Source organism: Cinclus cinclus, chromosome 33, assembly GCF_963662255.1.
Source record: "Cinclus cinclus chromosome 33, bCinCin1.1, whole genome shotgun sequence".
NCBI classification, from domain to species: domain Eukaryota; kingdom Metazoa; phylum Chordata; class Aves; order Passeriformes; family Cinclidae; genus Cinclus; species Cinclus cinclus.
The window spans coordinates 2126329-2146545 of NC_085078.1; the positions used below are offsets into that span (position 1 = coordinate 2126329).

At 59.1% G+C, this 20217-nt stretch overlaps 2 protein-coding genes across 4 annotated transcripts; one reads left to right on the top strand and one right to left on the bottom strand.

Moving 5' to 3' along the window:
• Positions 1-1152: 1152 nt before the first annotated feature.
• Positions 1153-13646, bottom strand: G6PD (glucose-6-phosphate dehydrogenase). Of its 3 annotated transcripts, none has more exons than XM_062511957.1 (13): positions 12501-12735; positions 11219-11256; positions 9920-10028; positions 9281-9498; positions 8608-8763; positions 8393-8518; positions 8208-8301; positions 7533-7719; positions 4981-5216; positions 4337-4413; positions 3705-3797; positions 3121-3186; positions 1153-2071 (listed from the first exon to the last, which is right to left on the bottom strand). In XM_062511957.1, exons 1-13 carry the CDS (start codon positions 12642-12644, stop codon positions 2041-2043), a joined length of 1575 nt encoding a protein of 524 aa, XP_062367941.1. In that variant the 5' UTR covers positions 12645-12735; the 3' UTR covers positions 1153-2040. The 3 variants fall into 3 exon arrangements, with proteins under 3 accessions (XP_062367941.1, XP_062367939.1, XP_062367940.1); XM_062511955.1 differs by lacking the exon at positions 1153-2071 and adding an exon at positions 13601-13646 and having other exon boundaries at positions 3000-3186; positions 12501-12649; XM_062511956.1 differs by lacking the exon at positions 1153-2071 and adding an exon at positions 13592-13612 and having other exon boundaries at positions 3000-3186; positions 12501-12649.
• Positions 13647-13878: 232 nt separating this feature from the next.
• On the top strand, positions 13879-20041 carry IKBKG (inhibitor of nuclear factor kappa B kinase regulatory subunit gamma). The gene is made up of 12 exons (XM_062512044.1): positions 13879-14108; positions 14588-14964; positions 15169-15269; positions 15354-15398; positions 15641-15743; positions 16059-16168; positions 16513-16653; positions 17337-17433; positions 17881-18009; positions 18865-18989; positions 19649-19707; positions 19799-20041. The coding sequence occupies exons 1-12, from the start codon at positions 13994-13996 to the stop codon at positions 19915-19917; spliced, it is 1521 nt and encodes a 506-aa protein (XP_062368028.1). The 5' UTR covers positions 13879-13993; the 3' UTR covers positions 19918-20041.
• Positions 20042-20217: the final 176 nt, after the last annotated feature.

The following is a 20217-nucleotide window of genomic DNA, read 5'->3' on the forward strand; positions in this document are numbered from 1 at the left end:
GTCCCTCCCAGACTCCTAGGCTGGCATGCCCACAGGAGCAATGGCAAGTCCCATAAGCGCCCACTTGAGCTGACCTCCAGGATGGCTGTGACTCATTCAGCAGGACCCTCTATTCCTGGAACAGCTCCTTGTGCTTCCTCTGTTCTTCCCAGCAGCTCTCAAAACCCTGGGAGCTCTGTTTTTGGCTTCATCCGTGCATCCTGGGGCAAGGTTTACTAAATCACTGCTTTGGAACTGGCCCTGTTTCCATCTCTTCTTTGCCCTGCAGTTCTGTCTGTTCAGCCAAGCAGCCTCAGGAGAAGGATGCTTCTTTCCTGGGAATTTTCAGGTTCCAGCTACAGCTACTGAGTTTCTGAAACATCACATCTACCATTCCAGGTCTCGCTCATCCCTGCCTTCCCAGCTCATTATTCCGACGTTCTGGCTAAAGCTCCTTTCACGCTCCGGAGCAGCACCAGGATTGGCTGCTCCTGGGAGTTTGTAAAGGAAGCTCCTTCTCCATCCCTGCCTGCCAGCTGGCACTGGGTCTGGGGTTCTGGCAGTCAATGAGTCTGGTTCTGACTGTGACTGGATCTGTGATTCTGGCTGTCACTGGTTCTGGCTGGCACTGGGTCAGTGGTTCTGGTTGTCATTGCATCTATGGTTCTCGTTCGACTGGATCTTGTTCTGGTTAGCACTGGGTCTGTGGCTCTGGTTGTCACTGGGTCTGGTTCTGGCTGTGATTAGATCAGTGATTGTGGCTGTCAGTGGTTCTGGCTGGCACTGGGTCTGGTTGGCACTGAGTCAGTGGTTCTGGCTGGCACTGGGTCTGGTTCTGCGTGTGATTGGGTCAGTGTTTCTGGCTGTCACTGAGTCAGCAATGTGGTTGTCACTGCATCTGTGATTCTGGCTGGCACTAAGTATCTGGTTCCAGCTGTCACTGGGTCTGGTTCTGGCTGGCACTGGGTCAGTGGTTGTGGTTGTCACTAGGTCATGTGGTTCTGGCTGCGACTCTGGATCTGTGATTCTGGCTGTCAATGAGTCTGGTTATGGCTGCCACTGGGTCTGTGGTTCTGGCTGTGATTTTTGTGGTTCTGGCTGGCACTGTCTCTATTGCTGCTGTTGCTTGTCTTGTTTCACAGACTAGTAAAGAACTGTGATTTCTTTTCCCCTGTCTGTGTCTGAAAGCTCCTAATTTCACAGCTGTAATAATTCAGAGGGAGGGGATTCACATTCTCCATTCCAGAGGAGTCTCTCACCTCCTCTGGCAGACATCTGTCTTTCAGACCAGGACAAGTGCCACATCCAGACTTTTTTTAACATGTCCAGGGACAGTGACTCCACAACCTCCCTGGGCAGAGGATTCCAGTACCCAGTCACTCTTTCAGAGAATTTTTCCTTGTGTCCAACCTAAACTTTCCCTGGCACAGCTTAAGGCTGTGTCCTCTCTTTCTATCAGTGTTTGCCTGGGAGAAGAGTCTGACCCCCACCTGGCTGCAGTCACTTGTCGGGGAGTTGTAGAGAGTGATGTGGTCTCCCCTGAGTCTCTTCTTCTCCAGGATAAATAACCCCTGATCCCTCAGCCGCTCCTCCCAGGACTTGTGTTCCAGACCCCTCACCAGCCTTATTGCCCTTCTCTGGACATGCTCCAGCCACTCCATGTCCATCCTAAACTGAAGGGCCCAGAACTGGACACAGCACTCGAGGTGCAGCCTCACCAGTGCCAAACACAGGGGAAAATGATCCCTTGCTTCCAGAAGGTTCCATCAGGTCACAGCAGAACCTTGGTCCCGTGTTGGTCCAGAGCCTCTCAGTGCTCTCCTGGGTTCCATGAGGCCTCTCTGTGTCACACTGGACCCTGGGCTCCATGAGGTTCCATAACCTCACTCTGGTCTCCTGGGTTCCTTCTGTGTCATCAGGGACACTTGTGACAGCACGTGTGGTTCCATGAGAGTCCATTGTGTCACAAAGCTCTCCTGGGTTCCATGAGGCCCAGCTGTGTCCCACCTGGGTGGAGCCTGGGTTCCATGAGCTCTGGCAAGCTCCCAGCAGCATCTGGGTTCAATGAGGCCCAGCTGTCTCACGGTGACACCTGGTTAAAAGAGGTTCCATAACCTCACTCTGGTCTCCTGGCTTCCCTGAGGCCCCTCTGTGTCACACCAGCCCTTGGCTTCCAGGAACCTCCACAGTGTCCCAGTGGGCCTTTGGTTCCATGAGTGGGTGGCTCGGAGCTCCTGCCCACTCAGCAGCTGGGGTCGGGGCAGGGACAGCATGCAGTGCCACCAGCCCTTCTGTTGCACACCTGTGCCTGCCCCTGCTACCCTCTGGGCGTGGAACCCCGCAAGGTGCTCAGGTGTGCAGTGATAGCGGTGACAACAGCACGGCCAGCCCCCCTTAGACCCCTCCCCCTTCGGCCCCACCCCTCCCCACCACCTCTGGATTGGCCGCTGGCCCACTGGCCCCACCTCCCTTAGCATTCCCCAGCAATGGCAATGCCTCCTCATTAGCATAAACCCTGCCCCCGAGCCTCAGCCCCACCCCCTTGGGGTCCAGGCCCTCCCCCCTCCCCCCACAATGGGGATTGTGCCCTACCAATGCTGGGGGTCGTGACCCCCCAAGTATTGGAATTCTGCCCCATAAGTGCCTGGGGGCAATTAGAAGCTGCTGGTGGTAATTAATTAGCCAAAGGTGGGTTTAATTGGTCCTGGTTAATGGCAGGTTAATTGATTAATTGATTGGTGTTAATCATTAATTGCTCCCGAGGGTGGGGGGAGGGGAGGGGTAATGAGGGGGTAATTAAGCTTTGGGGTCTTGATTGGAGGGGGAGCTTTGGTCCCAGCTGGGGAGCTCTATGGGGTGGGGGGGGAGGGGGGTAATAGGGTTCATCCCCAGCCCAGGAGTGTTTTTGGGGGGCTGGAGTGCACTGGGGGAGGTGTGGGCGAGAGGGGGATCCAATGGGTCACGATTGGGGTGGTCTATAGGGCAGGAATGGGAGAGTTATGGGCTGGGGGGGGGGGGAGTGCCACGGTACACCAATCCCCAGCCCAGAGCCCTGGAGTGTTTTTGAGAGGTCCCTCCATGGAGCCGGGGGATCTGGCTGTGGGTCAGGGGTGGGGGTCAGGCCCGTGGGGTGGCACCCACCGATAGGTGCCCTCGTACAGGAACCCCGCCCGCTGCAGGAGCTCATCCGCCTCGGGGGGGCCCCGGCTGGGAAAGGGGGGACACAGGGTCAGGGGAGATCCCCAGGATCCCCCAAATCCTCAACAGGACCCCCTAAATCCCCAGCGACACCCCCGGGAACCACCCCCCTCCACACACACACACCCCAAGCCCTGGGACAACCCAAATCCCCAGTGAGACCCTTGGGACCCCTCCCAAGCCCTGGGACAACCCAAATCCCCAGTGAGACCCTTGGGACCCCTCCCAAGCCCTGGGACAACCCAAATCCCCAACAGGACCCTCAGGACCCTCAGCTCCTCTACCCCCCAGTGTGCTCAGGTGCCCCCCAGACTCCCATATTCCTGCACCAGGTACACCCCATTGCCCCCCCCACCACAGGTTTTCCCTCAGGCACACTGGATTCTCCAGGAGCCTCCAGGACCCTTCAGATGCCCCCCAAGGCACCCTGCAGCCCCCACACCACCCTATATCTCCCCCCAGCCTCCCCAGGTGCCCTCAGCTACCCCCCAGCCCCACCAGGTGCCCCCCAGGTGCCCCTCTCTCACCTGCCGTAAGGGTAGGGGATGGGGGGCTCGCGGCGCTGCTCAATCTGGTGCAGGAGGGGCGTGAAGATGCGCCAGGCCTCGCGCAGCTCATCACTGGGAGAGGGAAGACACATCAAAACTGAGCTGGGGTACCCCAAAACTCTCCCAAGCCTCACCTGGGTCCCCAAACTGGTCCCATCTTCTCCAAAATGGTGCCACATGTCACTCCAAACTCCCCTAACCCTGCCTCAAACTGGTCCCTCCAGCTCTCCCAAACTGGCGCCTTCATCCCCCTTACACTGGTAGCCCCTGCCCCCCCAGACTCACCTCCCAAACTAGCCTCACCTGTCCCTCCCAAATCTCCCTCCACCAGACTGGTCGCACCTGTCCCCTTAAACTGGTCCCTCTCAGCTTCCACAAGCTGGACTCACCTGTCCCCCTCGTGTCCCACCTGTCCCCACCAGACTCTTCAGCTCCTCCAAATTTCCCCACTTGTACTGCACCCCAACCCCTCACCCCAGTCTCACCTGTCCCTATGTTCCACATGTCCCCTCTCACCTATTCCCAGTCTCACCTGGCCCCACCATGTCCCCTATCCCCTCTCACCTGTCCCCAATCCCCCATGTCCTCAGGTGCCACCTGTCCCCTCTCACCTGCGCACAAAGTGCATTTGGTTCCCACAGATGACGTCCAGCAGCAGCCGCTCATAGGCATCTGGCAGCTTCACATCCTGGGGGGCACCAGGGTGGTCTGGGGGGGTCTGGGGGCACCCCCCAGTGTGGGGGACGCCCCCAGGTGTGGGGGGACACCTGGGTTTGGGAAGACCCTGCCAGGTGTGGGAGGACACCAGGGTTTGGGAATTTTGGGGGCTCCTCTAAGTTGGGTGTATGGGGAACACCTAGGTTTTGAGGGGACCCAAGTGAGTTTTGGGAACCCCCCCACAGGTGTGGGGAACCTCCTGAGATGTGAGGTCTCCACCCCCAGTTTTGGGATCTCAATGCTCCAATTTTGGTCTCGACACTACAATTTTGAGTCTCAGTATTGCGATTTTGGGGTTATAGCCCTGTTTCTGGGTCTGCAAACCCCATTTTAGGTCTTGGTGCTCCATTTTCATGTCCCCAAACCCCATTTTTGGGTCTCAGTGTTCCCCTTCTGTGTCCCCAAACCCCATTTCCATGACCCTATCTCCATTTCTATGTCCCCACCACCATTCTTGTATCTCCATCCCCATTTCCATGTCCCCAACCCCATTTTGTGTCCCCACTGCCATTCCTGTGTCCCTGCCCATTTTGGGCACCTTGTAGCGGCTGCCATAGGTGAGATCGAGCTCGGACTCCTCGGGCCGCAGGTACATGCCCGGTTTCTTGGTGTTGAGTTTGGCGTAGACGGCCTCACGCGGCTGAACCCTCACCACCAGCTCGTTGCGCTTACACTGCTGCGCGAAGATGTCCCCGGGCACCTCCCGGAACTGCAGCCGTACCTCGGCCTTGCGTTCATTCAGTGCCTTCCCACAGCGCAGCACGAACGGCACACCTGGGGACAGTGGAATCATTGTCATTGTCAAGATCATTGTCATCACTGTCACTGTTGTCATCATGGACATAATCGCCATCAACATCCATCAACATCCCAGCGCCTTCCCACAGCGCAGCACAGATAGGACACCTGGGGACAATGGCATTGGCATTGTCGTCATTGTAATCATCAATATTATCAGCATCACCAACATCTATCAACATCACCATTGTCATCATCATCATCACCATCCCAGCAGCACCACATAGACAGGGCACCTGAGGACAGTGACAATTGTCATTGCTATCACTGTCAATATCATCATCGTCAATATCGTCATTGTCATCATCAACATCCATCAACATCATCATCACTATCCCAGCAGCACAGCACAAACAGGGCACCTTGGGACAGTGACAATTGTCATTGTCATCATCAATATTATCAGCATCCGCAACATCCATCAATATCACCATCCACATCATCACTGTCATTGTCATCACCGTCATCATCATTGTCATCAACATCCATTAACAGCATCACCATCCATCATCATCCCAGCACCTTCCTGCAGCACAGCAGGAATGGGACACCTGAGGACAGTGGCATTGTTGTCATTGTTATTGTCATCATTACCATTGTCATAATCAGTGTCACCATTCAACGTCATCATTGTCATTGTCATCATTGACATCATCATCGCCATCAACATCCATCAGCATCACCACTGTCATCACCATCATTATCATCAACATCGCCTTTGTTATCATCAACACCATTCCCCATAGCTGCAGCCACACTCTGGCCTTGAGCTCGTTCAGTGCCTTCCCACAGCACAGAAGGGACACCAGGGGACAGTGGCATTATCATTGTCATCATCATCATCAACATCGTCATCACTGCCATCATCAGCATCCCAGCACCTTCCCGCAGCCCCTGGAGGGGACACCTGGGGGGTCATCTTCATGGTCATTGTTGTCATTCTCATCGCCAACATTGTCATCAACAACATCATCAACGTTATCAACATCGGCATCCTCATCATTGACATCATCATCAGTCACATCATCTCATCATCTGCTCTGTTAGCAGCAGCAGCACCAACATTGTCATCACCATCGTCAACATCCACCACCATCATCAACATGCATCAACGTTGTCATCACCATCGTCAACATCCACCACCATCATCAACATGCATCAACGTTGTCATCACCATCGTCAACATCCACCACCATCATCAACATGGACATCACCATCGTCAACATCCACCACCATCATCAACATCCCTGCCACCAACACTGTCATTATCCATGTTGTCAACATCCATTAACATCACCACAATCATCAACACCTGTAACAGAGTACAATCGGTATTTGTTCACCGAACCTAGTTAACAGAAAAAATAATGGAAAAATACATTGCCCAAAGTCTAACTGCAGACATAAGGCCTAACTGCAGACCTAAGGTCTAACTGCAGCTATCCAGTAGGGTAAACAAAAGATAGAAAAGGAGAAGCTGAAAATTGTGTAACAAGTATGTAAAGGTTCATCAGAACACTGAGGAAAATGAAGGGCCTTCATCCTCACGACCACCAGAAGGCAGAAAAAAAACCCCTAGCAACACACTGCACATGCCCAGAACACAACAGAAAACATACATGGCACAAGAAGTTGAAGAGTATATAAGTTGGGACTATCAGATGGGAAGTCATACACCATTGGTGGAGCAGAGACTCCCCGGCCACCCAGCGCTGTTTTGCTTACTGTCACTTGCTCAATAAATTGTATTGGATCTAATTGAATTTGTTTCTATCAATTCCTATAACTCACTTATAACAACAGCCACCATCATAATCAATGTCATCAACTGCCAACACCACAGTCATCACCATTAACATTTATCCACCAGCATCGTCATCATCTACACCATCAATATCCATCATCAACAACGTCACACCAACACTGTCAAAATCATCAACATCCATCAATGTTATCATCACTGTCACCACCATCATCATCCATCAATGTCACTGCAATCCTCACCACCTCCCATCCCAGCGTGTTCCCACAGTGCAGCACCAAAGGAACACTTGGGACACCATTGGCATTGTCACCACCACCATCGTCACAGACGTCACCATTAGTCATCACCACCATCATCGTGGTCAACACCTCTATCATCCTTTGGTCATCAATGTCACCACTGTGGCCATCACCATCTCCATGGCCACCACCATCATCATGGTCATTGCTCTCACCAAAACCACATATGTCATCACTATGGCAACCATCACCATCATCACAGCCATCACCACTGTCACCCCCTCTCACCGTCCCAGCGCTCATTGGCCACACGCAGCACAGCGGTGGCGAAGGTGGGCGTGGTGGAGCCAGGGGGCACCGTGGGGTCATCCAGGTAGCCTTTCTGTGCCTCGGGGGGGCCCTCGGGGTTGCCCACGTACTGGCCCAGCACCACATCCTGCAGCTCCACTGGGCTGATGCACTTGAGCACCTTCACCTGGGGGACAGGTGAGGGACACCTGGTTATGGGGGCTCTGGTGAGACCACGGGGTGGGACTGGTTGGGGATGTGGTTATGGGGAGCCACCAGCAATAACAGGCAATGGGCTGGGGGGGATGTGGCCATTGGGGGACTTGGTTTTGGGGGGTCATCAATGGGAAACTGCTGACAGGATGCGTTTTGGGACATGGCCACAGGAACTGTGGCATTAGGGTCCACCATCAATCACAGGATGACAGGACACAGCTGGGGACATGGTCAGTGAAAATATGGCCATAGGGAGGTGGCTTTGGGGGCCACCATCAAGAACATGGTGGTGGAACATGACTGGGGTGGGGGGATGCGACCATAGGGGGACAGAACCCTGGGGCCACCTGGGGATGGTCCTTGTGGCTGCGACCATGATGTGACCATCGGGAACACAAAGTTCAGTGACTAGTGTGGTGTCAAGGGGTGGCGATACCCTCGTGTCCCTGCTGTCCCCACCTTCTCGTCGCGGACATCGTCGGGATTGGTGGATGCCGGCTTCTCCATGGCCACAAGGCAGAGCAGCTGCAGAAGGTGGTTCTGCATCACGTCCCTGTGGGGAGCCGGTGCTGCCACGGGGTCGGGTGACACAAGGGGACACAGAGGGGACACGGAGGGGACACCTGGGGAATGTCCATCCTCACCGGATGATACCGAAGTCATCAAAGTAGCCACCACGGCCCTCGGTGCCAAAGGGCTCCTTGAAGGTGAGCACCACACAGGCGACGTTGTCGCGGTTCCAGATGGGCCCAAAGATGCGGTTGCCGAACCTGGGGTGGGTGAGGGGTGGATGAGGAGTCGTATGTGTCCCCATATTATCCCCATGTCCCCTGTGTCCCCTCCCATGTCCCCAGCGCACCGCAGCACCATGAGGCTCTGCACCATCTCCTTGCCCAGGTAGTGGTCCATGCGGTAGATCTGCTCCTCACGGAACAGCGCGCTCAGGTGCGCCGACAGCTCCTCCGACGTGCCCAGGTCCCGCCCAAATGGCTTCTCCACAATCACACGGTTCCACCTGCGGACAGGGACACGGGGACATGAGGGCAGGTATGGGGGAACATGGGGACACAAGGGACATGGACATTGGGGAACGTGCACAGACACATGGGACGTGGGACATATGGGGACACGAGGAACATGGAGGGACATGGGGACACATGGGATGTAAGGGACATAGGAACATGTGGGGACATGAGAACATAAGGGGACACAGTGGCACACATGGACACACAGAGGGACATGAGGACACAGAAACACATGGGCACACACAGGGGGACACGAGAACACAGGGACACACGGGTGCAGGAGGGCACAAGGACACAGGGATACACAAGGGACGTGAGGACACAGGGGACATAGGATATGGGGACAGAGAAATGTGTAGAGACACAGAAGGATATGGGACATGCATATGGGTAGACACAGCAGGGACATGGACATGGGAGGTGGGACACGGTGACAAACCAACCTGTGTCCCCTGCAGTCACACACCCCGTGCGTCCCCTCCCTGTGTGTCCCATGTCCCCACTCACCCCTGTCCCATGCACAGAGCCCTCAGGTGCTGTGTCACAGGTGTGTACACGCTGGGGGGCAGGGCCAGGTAGAAGAGCCGGTGGGCATGGTCTCCCCCAGGCAGCCCCCGCAGGTGAGCATCCAATGCCCGGAACGAGGCCTCGTCCCCGTACTGACCCCGCACGAAGCTCTGCAGGGACAGGAACTCAGCCAGGCGGGGCCCGTCCTCGGGGGTCACCTGTGGGGACACACAGAGATGGAACAGGTGAGACAAGGACAGGGGACACAGGGCCCGTCCTCCAGGGTCACCTGTGGGGACATACAGGGACAGGGCACAGGTGAGACAGGGCCAGGAACACAGCCAGGGAGTGACTGTCCTTAGGAGTGACCTGTAGGGACCGGGAGGAACAGGTGAGGGGACACAGGGCTAGGTGGGGCCTATCCTTGGGGGTCACCTGTGACAGGTAGGAACAGGGGAGGGGATACAAGAACACAAGGCCAGGCAGGGCCTGTCCTTGGGAGTCATCTGGGGACATATGGGGCCAGGAGGGTTCAGGTGAGATCAGGAGTGGACCGAGAAGGTGGGGACAGAAGGAACAGAGAAGGACAGGAGAAGACAGGCGAGGCCAGGAGGGATCCAGAGGGGACAGTGCTGTCACCTTGAGGTAGGGCAGGGTCTGCTCCCGGATGAGCTCCACGGTGAGGGGCGAGCGGGCGAAGCCGACGACACGTGTGGCATCAGGGAGGAGCCCATCCCGGAACAACCACCTGGGGACAAGGGACAGCACTGCCACCTGTGTCTTTTGTGACCCCAACCCCTCCCCCAGGGACACTGGTATTGAGGGGTGCCTATCCCAAAAGAGCCACCTTAGGGATAGCACCGTCACCTGTGTCACCAACCCCCTAGGGACACCTCTAGCACTGTCACCACCCCACCCCCAGGGACAGCAGCCACCAGGAGCAGGGAGAAGCCTGTCCCAGAACAGCCACCTGTGGGGACACTGCTGTCACCAAACCCCCCTGGGACACCCACAGCACTGTCACCACCCCCCTCTGGGGACACCAGGTCTGAGGTGACACCAGTGTCACCAACCCTCTCTCAGGGTGGTGACACTGGTAATGGTGACTCCTGTCCCCATGTCACCCTGGGAGAGGTAACACAGGGATAGGTGACACAGAGGGGACAGAAGAAGCAAAGAGAGGAACTGGGGACATTGGGGTCATACTGGGGACATCAGTGCCAGCTGGTGACACGAGTAGCCCTGGGGACAGCGGGGACACACAGCTGTGGTGACACTGGGGACAGAGCAGACAATGGCAGCACTGCTGACTGGTGGCACTGGGGAATACAGTGACTGACATTGGTGGCCCAGTGGCCTTAGGGACAGCAGTGAGCCCAGAACAGCCCTAGAAATATCAGTGACCCTGATGACAGGTGGGGACATTGGTGGCCTAGGAGACATGATGGCCCTGGTAGCCCTGGTGACAAAAGTGTCCCCGGTGACCCTGGGGACAGGAGGGACATTGAGAGCCCTGGTGACCCTTATGCCTCAGAGTCGGGGGCACACTGGTGGCCTTGGTGACCCTGGGAACCGGTGGGGACATTGATGGCCTCAGTGCCCTGGGAACAGGGAGTGGGCCTTGGTGGCCCCGGGGCCATTGGTGACCCTGGTTACCTGGGTGGCTATGGGGACATTGGTGACCCTGGGAGCCCTGGTGACAGGTGGAACACAGGTGGCCTTGATGACACCATTGTTCCTATTGTCCTTCAGTGTCCCCTCAGTGTCCCTGCTGTCCCCACTGTCCCCTCGGTGTCCTCATTATCCCCTCAGTGTTCCCGCTGTACCCCACTGTCCCCAGGTGTTCCTGGGTGTCCCCCCCGTCCCTCAGTGTCCCCACTATCCCATTGTCCCCTTGGTGTCCCTGCTGTCACCAGGTGTCCCGCTGTGTCCCCGTACCAGATCGTGGGGTAAATCTTCTTCCTGGCCAGGTCACCCTGTGGGGGAGGGGCCATCAGGGGTGGGGGAGGGGTCGGGGCCGCACCCAGGGCTGGCCCCGCACCTGACCCCAAAATGTGCTGAGTCAACGGCACCGCCCCTCCCCCTGGGTGTTTAATTAAAGGGCATTGAGTAATGGGGTGGGGGAGGGGTGGAGGAGGAAGTTCGGGTGCAGGAGGGGGAGTCCCGCCCTGGCCCCGGGGGGAGGGGTGGGTGGGGCACCCCAACTTCTTCCCCTTCCCCATCCCCCCAGAGGCATCAGGGTGGCTGCCCCTCCCCCATCACCCAGCGACCCCCAAAAAACCTCCCGGCCCCCCAGTGACCCCCTCGTCACCCCCAAAATGCCCCCAATTCCTCCCCATCCCCCAGTTCCCTTCTAACTCCCTTTAGTTTGCCCTCAGACCCCCCAAATCCCCCCAATTCTCCCCTAACAACCTTTACTTCCCCCTCAACCCCCCAGCCCCTCCAATCTCCTTTATGTCCTACCCAATCCCCTAATTCCCCAGCCCCTCTTATTGCCCCAAAACTTCTTTCTAGTACTCAATATACCCCCATTACCCGCCCCCGGATTTGCTTCCCTTTTTTTTGCTCCTTCCAGCCTTCAATTCCCCTACAACTCCTTCCAATTTCTGCCCCAAAACCTTTAACTCTCTCCTCCAGCTCCCCAGTTTCTGCCCCAAACTCCTTCATCCCTTCACCAGTCCCCCAGTTTCCCCCACAAATCCCCTTATTCCCCCTTCCAGCCCCCCAATATCCCCCCAAACCCCTTTACTCCACCCCACAAGGCCCAAATTTCTCCCCCTAAACCCCTTCTTTCCCTCCTCCAGCCCCCTAATTCCCTTTTCCAGCCCCCCTAATATCCCCCAAACTCCTTTATTCCCCTATGCCCCAAATTTCTCCCCCAACCACCTTTGTTCTCCCTCTACCCCCCCCCCAATTCCCCCCAAATGCCTTCATCCCACTTCCAGCCCCCGATATCCCCCCAAACCCCTTTATTTCACCACCCAAGCCCCAAATTTCTGCCCTTAACCCTCTTCTTTCCCTCCTCCAAACCCCCCAATTCCCTTTACCAGCCCCCTAATTCTTCCTCAGCCCCCCATTTCCTCCCCAAACCTCTTTATTCCACCCCACAAGCCCCAAATTTCTGCCCTTATCCCCCTTCATTCCCCCTCCAACACCCCCAATCCCCATTAACCCCCTTCATCCCCCCACCCCAACCACGCAGGTACCCGACCCCACTCACGGAGGCGCCGAGGATGACAAGGACATGGGGGTGGCCCTGCAGGAAGGCTCCGTCCCGGCTCAGCTCCTGCCGGAGCATCCCGCACACCTGCGAGCGGCTCAGCTCCCCGCCGGCGCCCGGCGCCTCCTCACCCGGGCCCGGCATCGCTCCTGGGGGCCGGTTCGGGCACTTGGGGGGCAGGTTTGGGCACCCCGGGCAGGATTTAGGGAGCAGAGGAGCAGGTTTGGGCACCCCAAGGCAGGATTGGAGGGGTTGTGGAGCAGGGCTGGGCACTTTGGGGGATGGGATTTGGAGGTTTTGGGGCGGAGTTGGGGCACCTGAGGAGCGGGATTTGGCACTTGGGGGACAGGATAAGAAATTGGGGGGCGGGGCTGGGCACCCGGGGTGGGGTTTGGGAGTTGGGGGGCGGGATCGGGGGTGTGGGAGTGGGACTGGGGACCTGGGGTGAAGATTTGGGTGTGGGGGGTGGGGCTGGGGTGGGGCAGGACACGCCCTCCTCCCATTGTCCCCCCCCCAGATCGGCCCCAGTCCCCCTCAATTTTCCCCCCAGGATCCCCAAATCCGCTCTGTGCCCCCGAACCCCCAATCCCACGCAGGACCCTCCCCCAATTCCCCCCCAGATCTCCCTTAATCTCCCCCATTTCTGCCTTCAGCCCCCCCAAACCCCTCCTAACTTCCCTCCTCATCACCCCCCAATTTCATCCCGCTCCCCCCATAATCCCCCAGGCCCTCACAGACCCCCCAAAGCCCTTCAAATCTCCCAAATCCCCCAATTTTACCAATTTCCGCCTTCACCCCCATCAATTCCCCCTCCACACCCCCAGAACCTCATGGACCCCTCGACACCTCCAGACCCAAAATTTCCACCCTGACCGCCCCCAACCCTTCCCCAATCCCTCTACATCCCCCCAAATGCCCCGCAGATCCCAAATCCCCCCCCCCCATTTCCGCCCTAAAGCCCCCCACATCTCCTCTCAATTCCCCCCAGTTTACCCCTAACGCTGCCCCAGACCCCCATGGACCGACCCCCCGGACCATCCCAGAGCCCATAATCCGCTCACGTCCCCCCAGTTTCCCGGTTCTCCCCGTACCTTCCCGACCCGGCCGCGCTCGCGCCGCCTCCCCCACGCTCGCGCGGGTCCCCATCCCCTCACACAGAAGCCGCGCCCTCGACCACGCCTCTCGTCCTTATTCACCAATCATCACCGAACCATTTCCCTCGCTGACCAATCAGCGCTGAGTGCGAGCGGGAGCACGCTCGGAGGCGTAACCAATCTGCGCTCTCCGCCCTCGGCGTTGCTATGACGCCGCCATGACACTTACCGAGGCGGAAGTTCAGCGGGCGCGGTGACGTCACACGCTTCCGGCGGAAGCAGGAAGTGGCCGCGCTGCCGGAGCAGCTGGGATTCCAAAAATCCCCGAATTCGGTACAAAAATCCCCGACTTCGGCCCCGAACCGTTCCCGACCCGCCCGGGCCCCCCGGGAGCCGCCGATGAGCGGCGGGCGCTGGCGGCGGCCCGCGGAGATGGTGCAGCCAGGGCCCGAGGCGGAGCCGGCGCTGGCGGAGGCGCTGCAGCGGCTGCGGGCGGAGAACCGCGAGCTGAGGGGTGAGAACTGGGGGGAGCTGGGAGGGACTGGGCCAGGCTGGGAGTGTCCCTGGGGCACTGGGGTGGCCGTGAGGGTGTCCCCAGTGATGTCCCCCTGTTTCCATTGATGTCCCAATGTCTCCAGTCCCCCGATGCCCTCAGCACCTCCAATGCCCCCAACGTCCCCATTGTCCTCCGATTTCCCCCCCAACATCTCCATGTCCCCGATGTCCCCAGCGTCCCCATGCTCCAGTGTCCCCCGTGTCCTCAAGGTCCCTGTTGTGCCCAATGCCCCCGTGTCCCCTCCGTGTCCCTCTTTTCGCCACCATCCCCGATGTCCCCCCAATGTCCCTGCAATATCCCAGTGTTCTCAATGTCATAATGATCCCCCAACCCCCCGATGTCCCTAATGTTCCCAACATCCCCAACTGCCCCATGTCCCCATCCTCTCCAGTGTCCTCTGACTGTGCCCAGTGTCCCGACATCCCCGCTGCCCTCAGGTGCTCTGTGTCACTGCACGGAGTCGCTGCGGCAGCGCCTGGAGGAGCTGCGGAAGCTGCAGCTGCAGCGCCGGGGGGAGCGGGAGCTGCTGCGGGGACGTTGGGGACAGGCTCGGGACCTGGTGCTGCACCTGCGGGGTCAGCGTGGGGACAGCACCGAGGACAGCCCTGAGAATACCATAGACACCCCTGGGGACACCAAGGACACTCCCGGGGACGTCAGGGACACCTTCAAGGACACCAAGAACACCCCCGGGGACATCAGGGACACTCCCGGGGACACCAAGGACACCCCCGAGGACATCAGGGACTCCCTCAGGGACACACTCAGGGACGCTGGGGACATCTCCAGGGTCAGCCCTGACACCAGCACCAAGGTATGTGTGGCCCCTCCGCAGTGTCCACTCATCCCCCCTGTGTCGTCCCTGTGTGCCCCCGCCTCTCCCACTGCACCCACCGTGTCCCCCTTGTTTCCCCCAATGTCCTTCCCCCTCCACCCTCCCCCTGTGTCTCCCTGTGTCCTCTCCCTGACTCCCCAGCCCCCGTGGGGTCCCCCTTGATGTCCCCCAATGTCCCCACAGCCCCCCGAGGCCCCCTCTCGCTCGGTGTCCCCCCACCTCGAGGACGTCCCTGCTGTCCCGGAGCCCCCCCAGACGCCCCCTGGCACCCCCCCGGAGCCCAGGTGAGCCCCTCCCCCCCTGTCTCCAGCCCCTTGGGGGATGCCTGATGTCCCCAACCCCCCTGAACACCTCTTGTGTCCCCCCAGCTCCGAGGAGCAGCTGAGGCAGCGCCTGGCAGAGGCTGAGGCTGAGTGAGTCAGGGACACGGGACACTCAGGGATACTTGTGAACATTTGGGGACACACTGAGGACACTTGGGGAAACTTCGGGTCACTTTGGGGGCACACTGGTGGTGGCCACAGCGGAGGGAGGCTGGAGGTGTTGGAAACACTTATGGGGATACTGTCCCCAGGCTGGTGACGCTGTGGGCACGTGTGGGCAGGGTTTGGTGACATCAATGACCCTTGGTGACCCTTGGTGACATTGGGGACAGGCTGGTGACGCTGCGGGCGCGTGTGGCCGTGGCCGAGCTCCGGGCTCAGGATGTTTCCCGCGCGGCTGAGCTGCAGCTGCAGGGCCTGCGCCGCCAGCTCGAGGTACTGGGGACACCTTGGGGACATGGGGACAGCCCTGGTGACACCGGGCACAACCCTGGGGGCACTGGGGACATCTGGGGGGAAGGGCACAGCTCGAGAACAGCCCTGGGCACAGCCCTGGGGACAGCCTCAGGGGCACTGGGGACATCTGGGGAGACAGGCACAGCCTGGGGACAGCCCTAGGGACACTGGACACACCTGGGGATAGCTGGGGATGCTCAGAGGGTGACAGTGTCCCTGTCCCCAGCAGGACAAGGCCCAGGTGCAGGCCCAGGTGACAGCAGGGAGTGACAGTGTCCCTGTCCCTGTCCCCAGCAGGACAAGGCCCAGGTGCAGGCGCAGGTGACGTCACTGCTGGGGGAGCTCCGGGAGAGCCAAAATCGCCTGGAGCGGAGCCGGGCAGAGCGGGAGCACCTGGAGCGCAGGTAGGGACACCTGGGGGAACATGGGGACAGCTGGGGGTGGTACAGGGGGTGCTGGGAGGAACTGTCCCCAAGGGGAAGGCACACTGCAGCAGAGCCGGACAGAGCGGGAGCACCTGGAGCACAGATGGGGGGGGTGACACCTGTGCGGGTGATGTTGGGTGACACTGGAGTGTCACGGGGCTTAAGGAATGCTGGGTGGTGTTACCTGCTTAAAGAGGTGACACTGGGTATCACAACCCAAGGGGATGCTGGGTGGTGACACCAGTCTGAGGAGGTGATGCTGTTTGGCACAAGGTGACAATGGGGTGGCACAGGGTGACAATGGGGTGGCACTGGTGTCCCAGGGCCCGCAGTGATGCCGAGCGGTGCCAGCAGCTGGAGGAGGTGACCCAGGGCCACCAGGTGCAGCTGGACCAGCTCCGGCTCCAGGTGACCAACCTGGAAACCGCCCTGAGGGTGGAGCGACGCGGGGCCACCGAGGAGAAGTGAGTGACAATGGGGACACTGGGGAGGTGTGAGTGACAACGAGGACATGGGGGGACATGGGCAGGGGTGGCACCTGGGGACACCCATTGGTGTCCCCAGGGTCCCTGCACTGTCCCCAGTGTCCGAGGTGAAAGTTGGTGGAGCTCAAGGCCACCTGTCCCAGTGAGGGGACATGAGGACACAGGGGGAGCAGTGGCACTCCCAATGTCCTCAGTGTCCCCAAGGTGGAAGCTGGTGTAGCTGCAAGCCACCAGTCCCTGATGGTGTCCCCTGTGTTCCCTTGCTGTCCCAAATGTTCCCAATGATGTTCTCAATGTTCCCTTGGTGCCTCCATGTCCCCAGGAAGAAGCTGGCGCAGCTGCAGGCCACCTGTCCCCATGTCCCCAATAACTTCCCCAATGTCCACTCAATGTCCCCTCCATGTCCCCAGTCAATGTTCCTTTGATGTCTTCATTCAGTGTCCCCAGTGTCCCTGTCCCAGGCAGAAGCTGGTGCAGCTTCAGGCTGCCTGTCCCCTCAATGTCCCCAATGTTCTCTGGATGTCCTCAATGTCCCCACTCAATGTCCCAATGTTCCCTTGATGTCCCCAATCAATATCCCCAGTGTCCCCTCAATGTCCCCAATGTCCCCAATGTCCCCAGTCAATGTCCCCAGTGTCCCCTCAATGTCCCCAATGTCGCAGGCGGAAACTGGTGCAGCTGCAGGCCGCATACCATCACCTGTTCCAGGAGTATGACGCCCACATCAAGGCCAGCCTGGAGGGGGACAAACGGAGCCAGGTGAGGGACAGAGGACACCAGGGGACACTGGGGACACGGAGGGTCACATCCTATCCCTTGTGGACCCCAGGGTGGCCCCTCGTGCCCTATTTCATTCCCCTGAGGACCCCAGGGTGGCACCTTGACCCCGTTTCAGCCCCTTAGTGACACCTGGAATTTTCCATGTGGCCCCTTGGGTGATTCAGGTGCCCTCAGGTGACTCTCCAAGTGACAGTGCCACCCCCCCAGGTGTCACTGTACTGCTCCAGGTGACACAGGAGCAGTGGCCAAGGCCATGCCAGGCGTGCAGTGGGGGGGGGGGGGGCGGGGCTGGGGGTGACACAGGTGACACCCCCCAAGGGGTCACTGTCCCCCTGCAGGTGACACAGGAGCAGCTCTGTTCAGCCGAGGCAGTGCTGGGGGCCTGGGGGATGACAGAGGTGACCCCCAGGTGCCATTCCCCCCCAGGTGACACAGGAGCAGCTCCGTGCAGCCGAGGCAGCGCTGGCCCTCAAGCAGGACCTCATTGATCACCTCAAGGCTGAGGCCGAGCGCCAGCGGGCGGCCCTGGAGACCATCCCGGTGCTGCAGGCCCAGGTGGGGCTGGGGGGGGAACTGGAGCGATGTTGGGGGACCCCGGGGGTGTCTTGGGAGGGTCCTGAGTCCCCTGACTCCCCCAAACCCAGGTTGATGTCGTCAAGGTGGGTCTGGGGGGGATCTGGGAGGAGAAAAGAGGATTGGGGGGTTCCCAGATGGGTTTGAGGGGTCTCGAGGGAGCTCAGGGGTGTCCTGCAGAGGTCCTGACCCTCCCCCAGAGCCCCTCTAACTCCCCCCCCAAATCTCCCCTGACACCCCCTGGCCTCTGCACTCCAGGTTAGCACCCCCAGGGTGGATTTTGAGGCAGAGTAGGGGGAGGTTTCGGGGGTACCCAGTGGGATTTGGGGAATTCAGGGGATCCTGGAGGAGTCCTGACCCCATCCCCAACCTCCCTTAAAATCCAGGCTGCTATTTCCAAGTTTCCAGGGTTCCAAGGTGGATCCAGGGGAGGTCTGGGGATATTTTGGGGTTTTCTGAGGGAATCTGGGGGATGTCCTGAGGGATTTTGGGGTGTCCTGACCCCTCCCCCATCCCAGGCTGACATTTCCAAGGTGGATTTCAAGGTGCAGTGGGCAGCTCTGGGGGGGTTCTGGTTGGATTTGGGGGATCCTGATGGGATTGAAATGTTCCTGGAGGATTTTGGGGTTCCCTGGTTTGATTCTGAGGGTTCCCTGGGGGAATCTTGGGGTTCCCTAGGGGATCCTGACCCCAATCCCTGTTCCAAGGTAGATTTTAAGGCAGAGCGGGCGGCTCGGGGAGATTTGGGGATCCCGGCGTGGCCTGTGGGGATCCCTTTGGTGGATTTGGGGAATCCCTGGTTGGATTTGAGGTGTCCTGACCCCCCGATGTGCCCAGGCTGACATTTACCGGGCGGATTTCGAGGCGGAGCGTGCAGCTCGGGAGCAGCTGCACGGGCAGCGCGAGGCCCTGCAGGAGGAGCTGAACCAGCTGCGGCTGCGGCTCAGCGGGGACGGGGCCAGGTACCAGCACTGCACCCCAAAACCACCCCTGAACACCCCAAAATACCCTGAAACATCCTGGGACAGCCCAAAACCAACCTGAAACACCCCAAAAATACCCCAAAACCATCCCTGAGCACCCCACAATACCCTGAAACATCCCGGAACAGCCCTAAAACAATCTGAAACACCCCAAAAGTACCCCAAAACTACCCCTGAACACCCCAAAATACCCTGAAACATTCCGGATCAGCTCAAAAACAACCTGAAACACCCCAAAAATACCCTAAAACCACCCCCAAACCCCCCAAAACACACCAAGAGACCCCAGCTTCTCCCCAAATTCCCTCCCAAAACCCCCCAGATCCCTCCCAGAACACCCTCAGGCACTGCAACAAGAATCCACACTCTAAACCTCCCTCAAAACACTCAGAGCACCCCAAAACCAACCCAGGGACCTCCCGTTCCCCCTCTCTCTCCTCCCTGACATCCCCCAGGCCCCCCCAAAATCCCTTGATTCCCCCAAACCTCCGGGGTGCTCCCTCCAAAACCTCTTGAGGCCCCCCTCAATGACCGCCCCCCAAACCCTCTCTTAACCCCAACACCCCCCAACCCCCCCCCCCCCCCCCAAACCCTCTGAGGCCCCCCTGACCCCCCCAAAACCCCCCATTTCCTCCCAGGGCCCGTCTGGAGGAGATGCGGAACCGGCACTCAGAGCCGCCCCCGGCCCCAGCAGGGGGTGAGTACAGAGGGGGGGCCCCAGGACCCCCAAATCCCTGCTGGGGGAGGAGCAGGGCCTGACTCTGCCCCTCCCCCCCATCCCCCCGCAGGTTTTGGGGGGCTCCTGCCCCCCCCTGAGGAGGGGCCCGACCTGTGCTGTCCTAAGTGCCAGTACAAGGCTCCGGACATGGACACGCTGCAGATCCACGTCATGGACTGCATCAAGTGAGGGGGGACCCCAAAACCCCTCCCCCAGCACCCCAAAAACAGCCCCTGGGGTCCCCCAAAACACCCCCCCAGGAGCCTCCACCTGGGGTTTTGAGGTTTGGGAGCCCCCAAACATTCTTCCGGGAATTTCCTCACTGGTTGCACATAAGGATTGAATCAGGTGGGGGGGCACATCAAAAAACCCCTCATGGCACCCCCAAATCAACCCGGGAATCCCAAATCCCCCCTAGACCCCCACAAAACCCCACGGGGAGGCCCTTCCCAAATCCTTTGGAACCCCCCCCTCCACAAAATCCCCCCT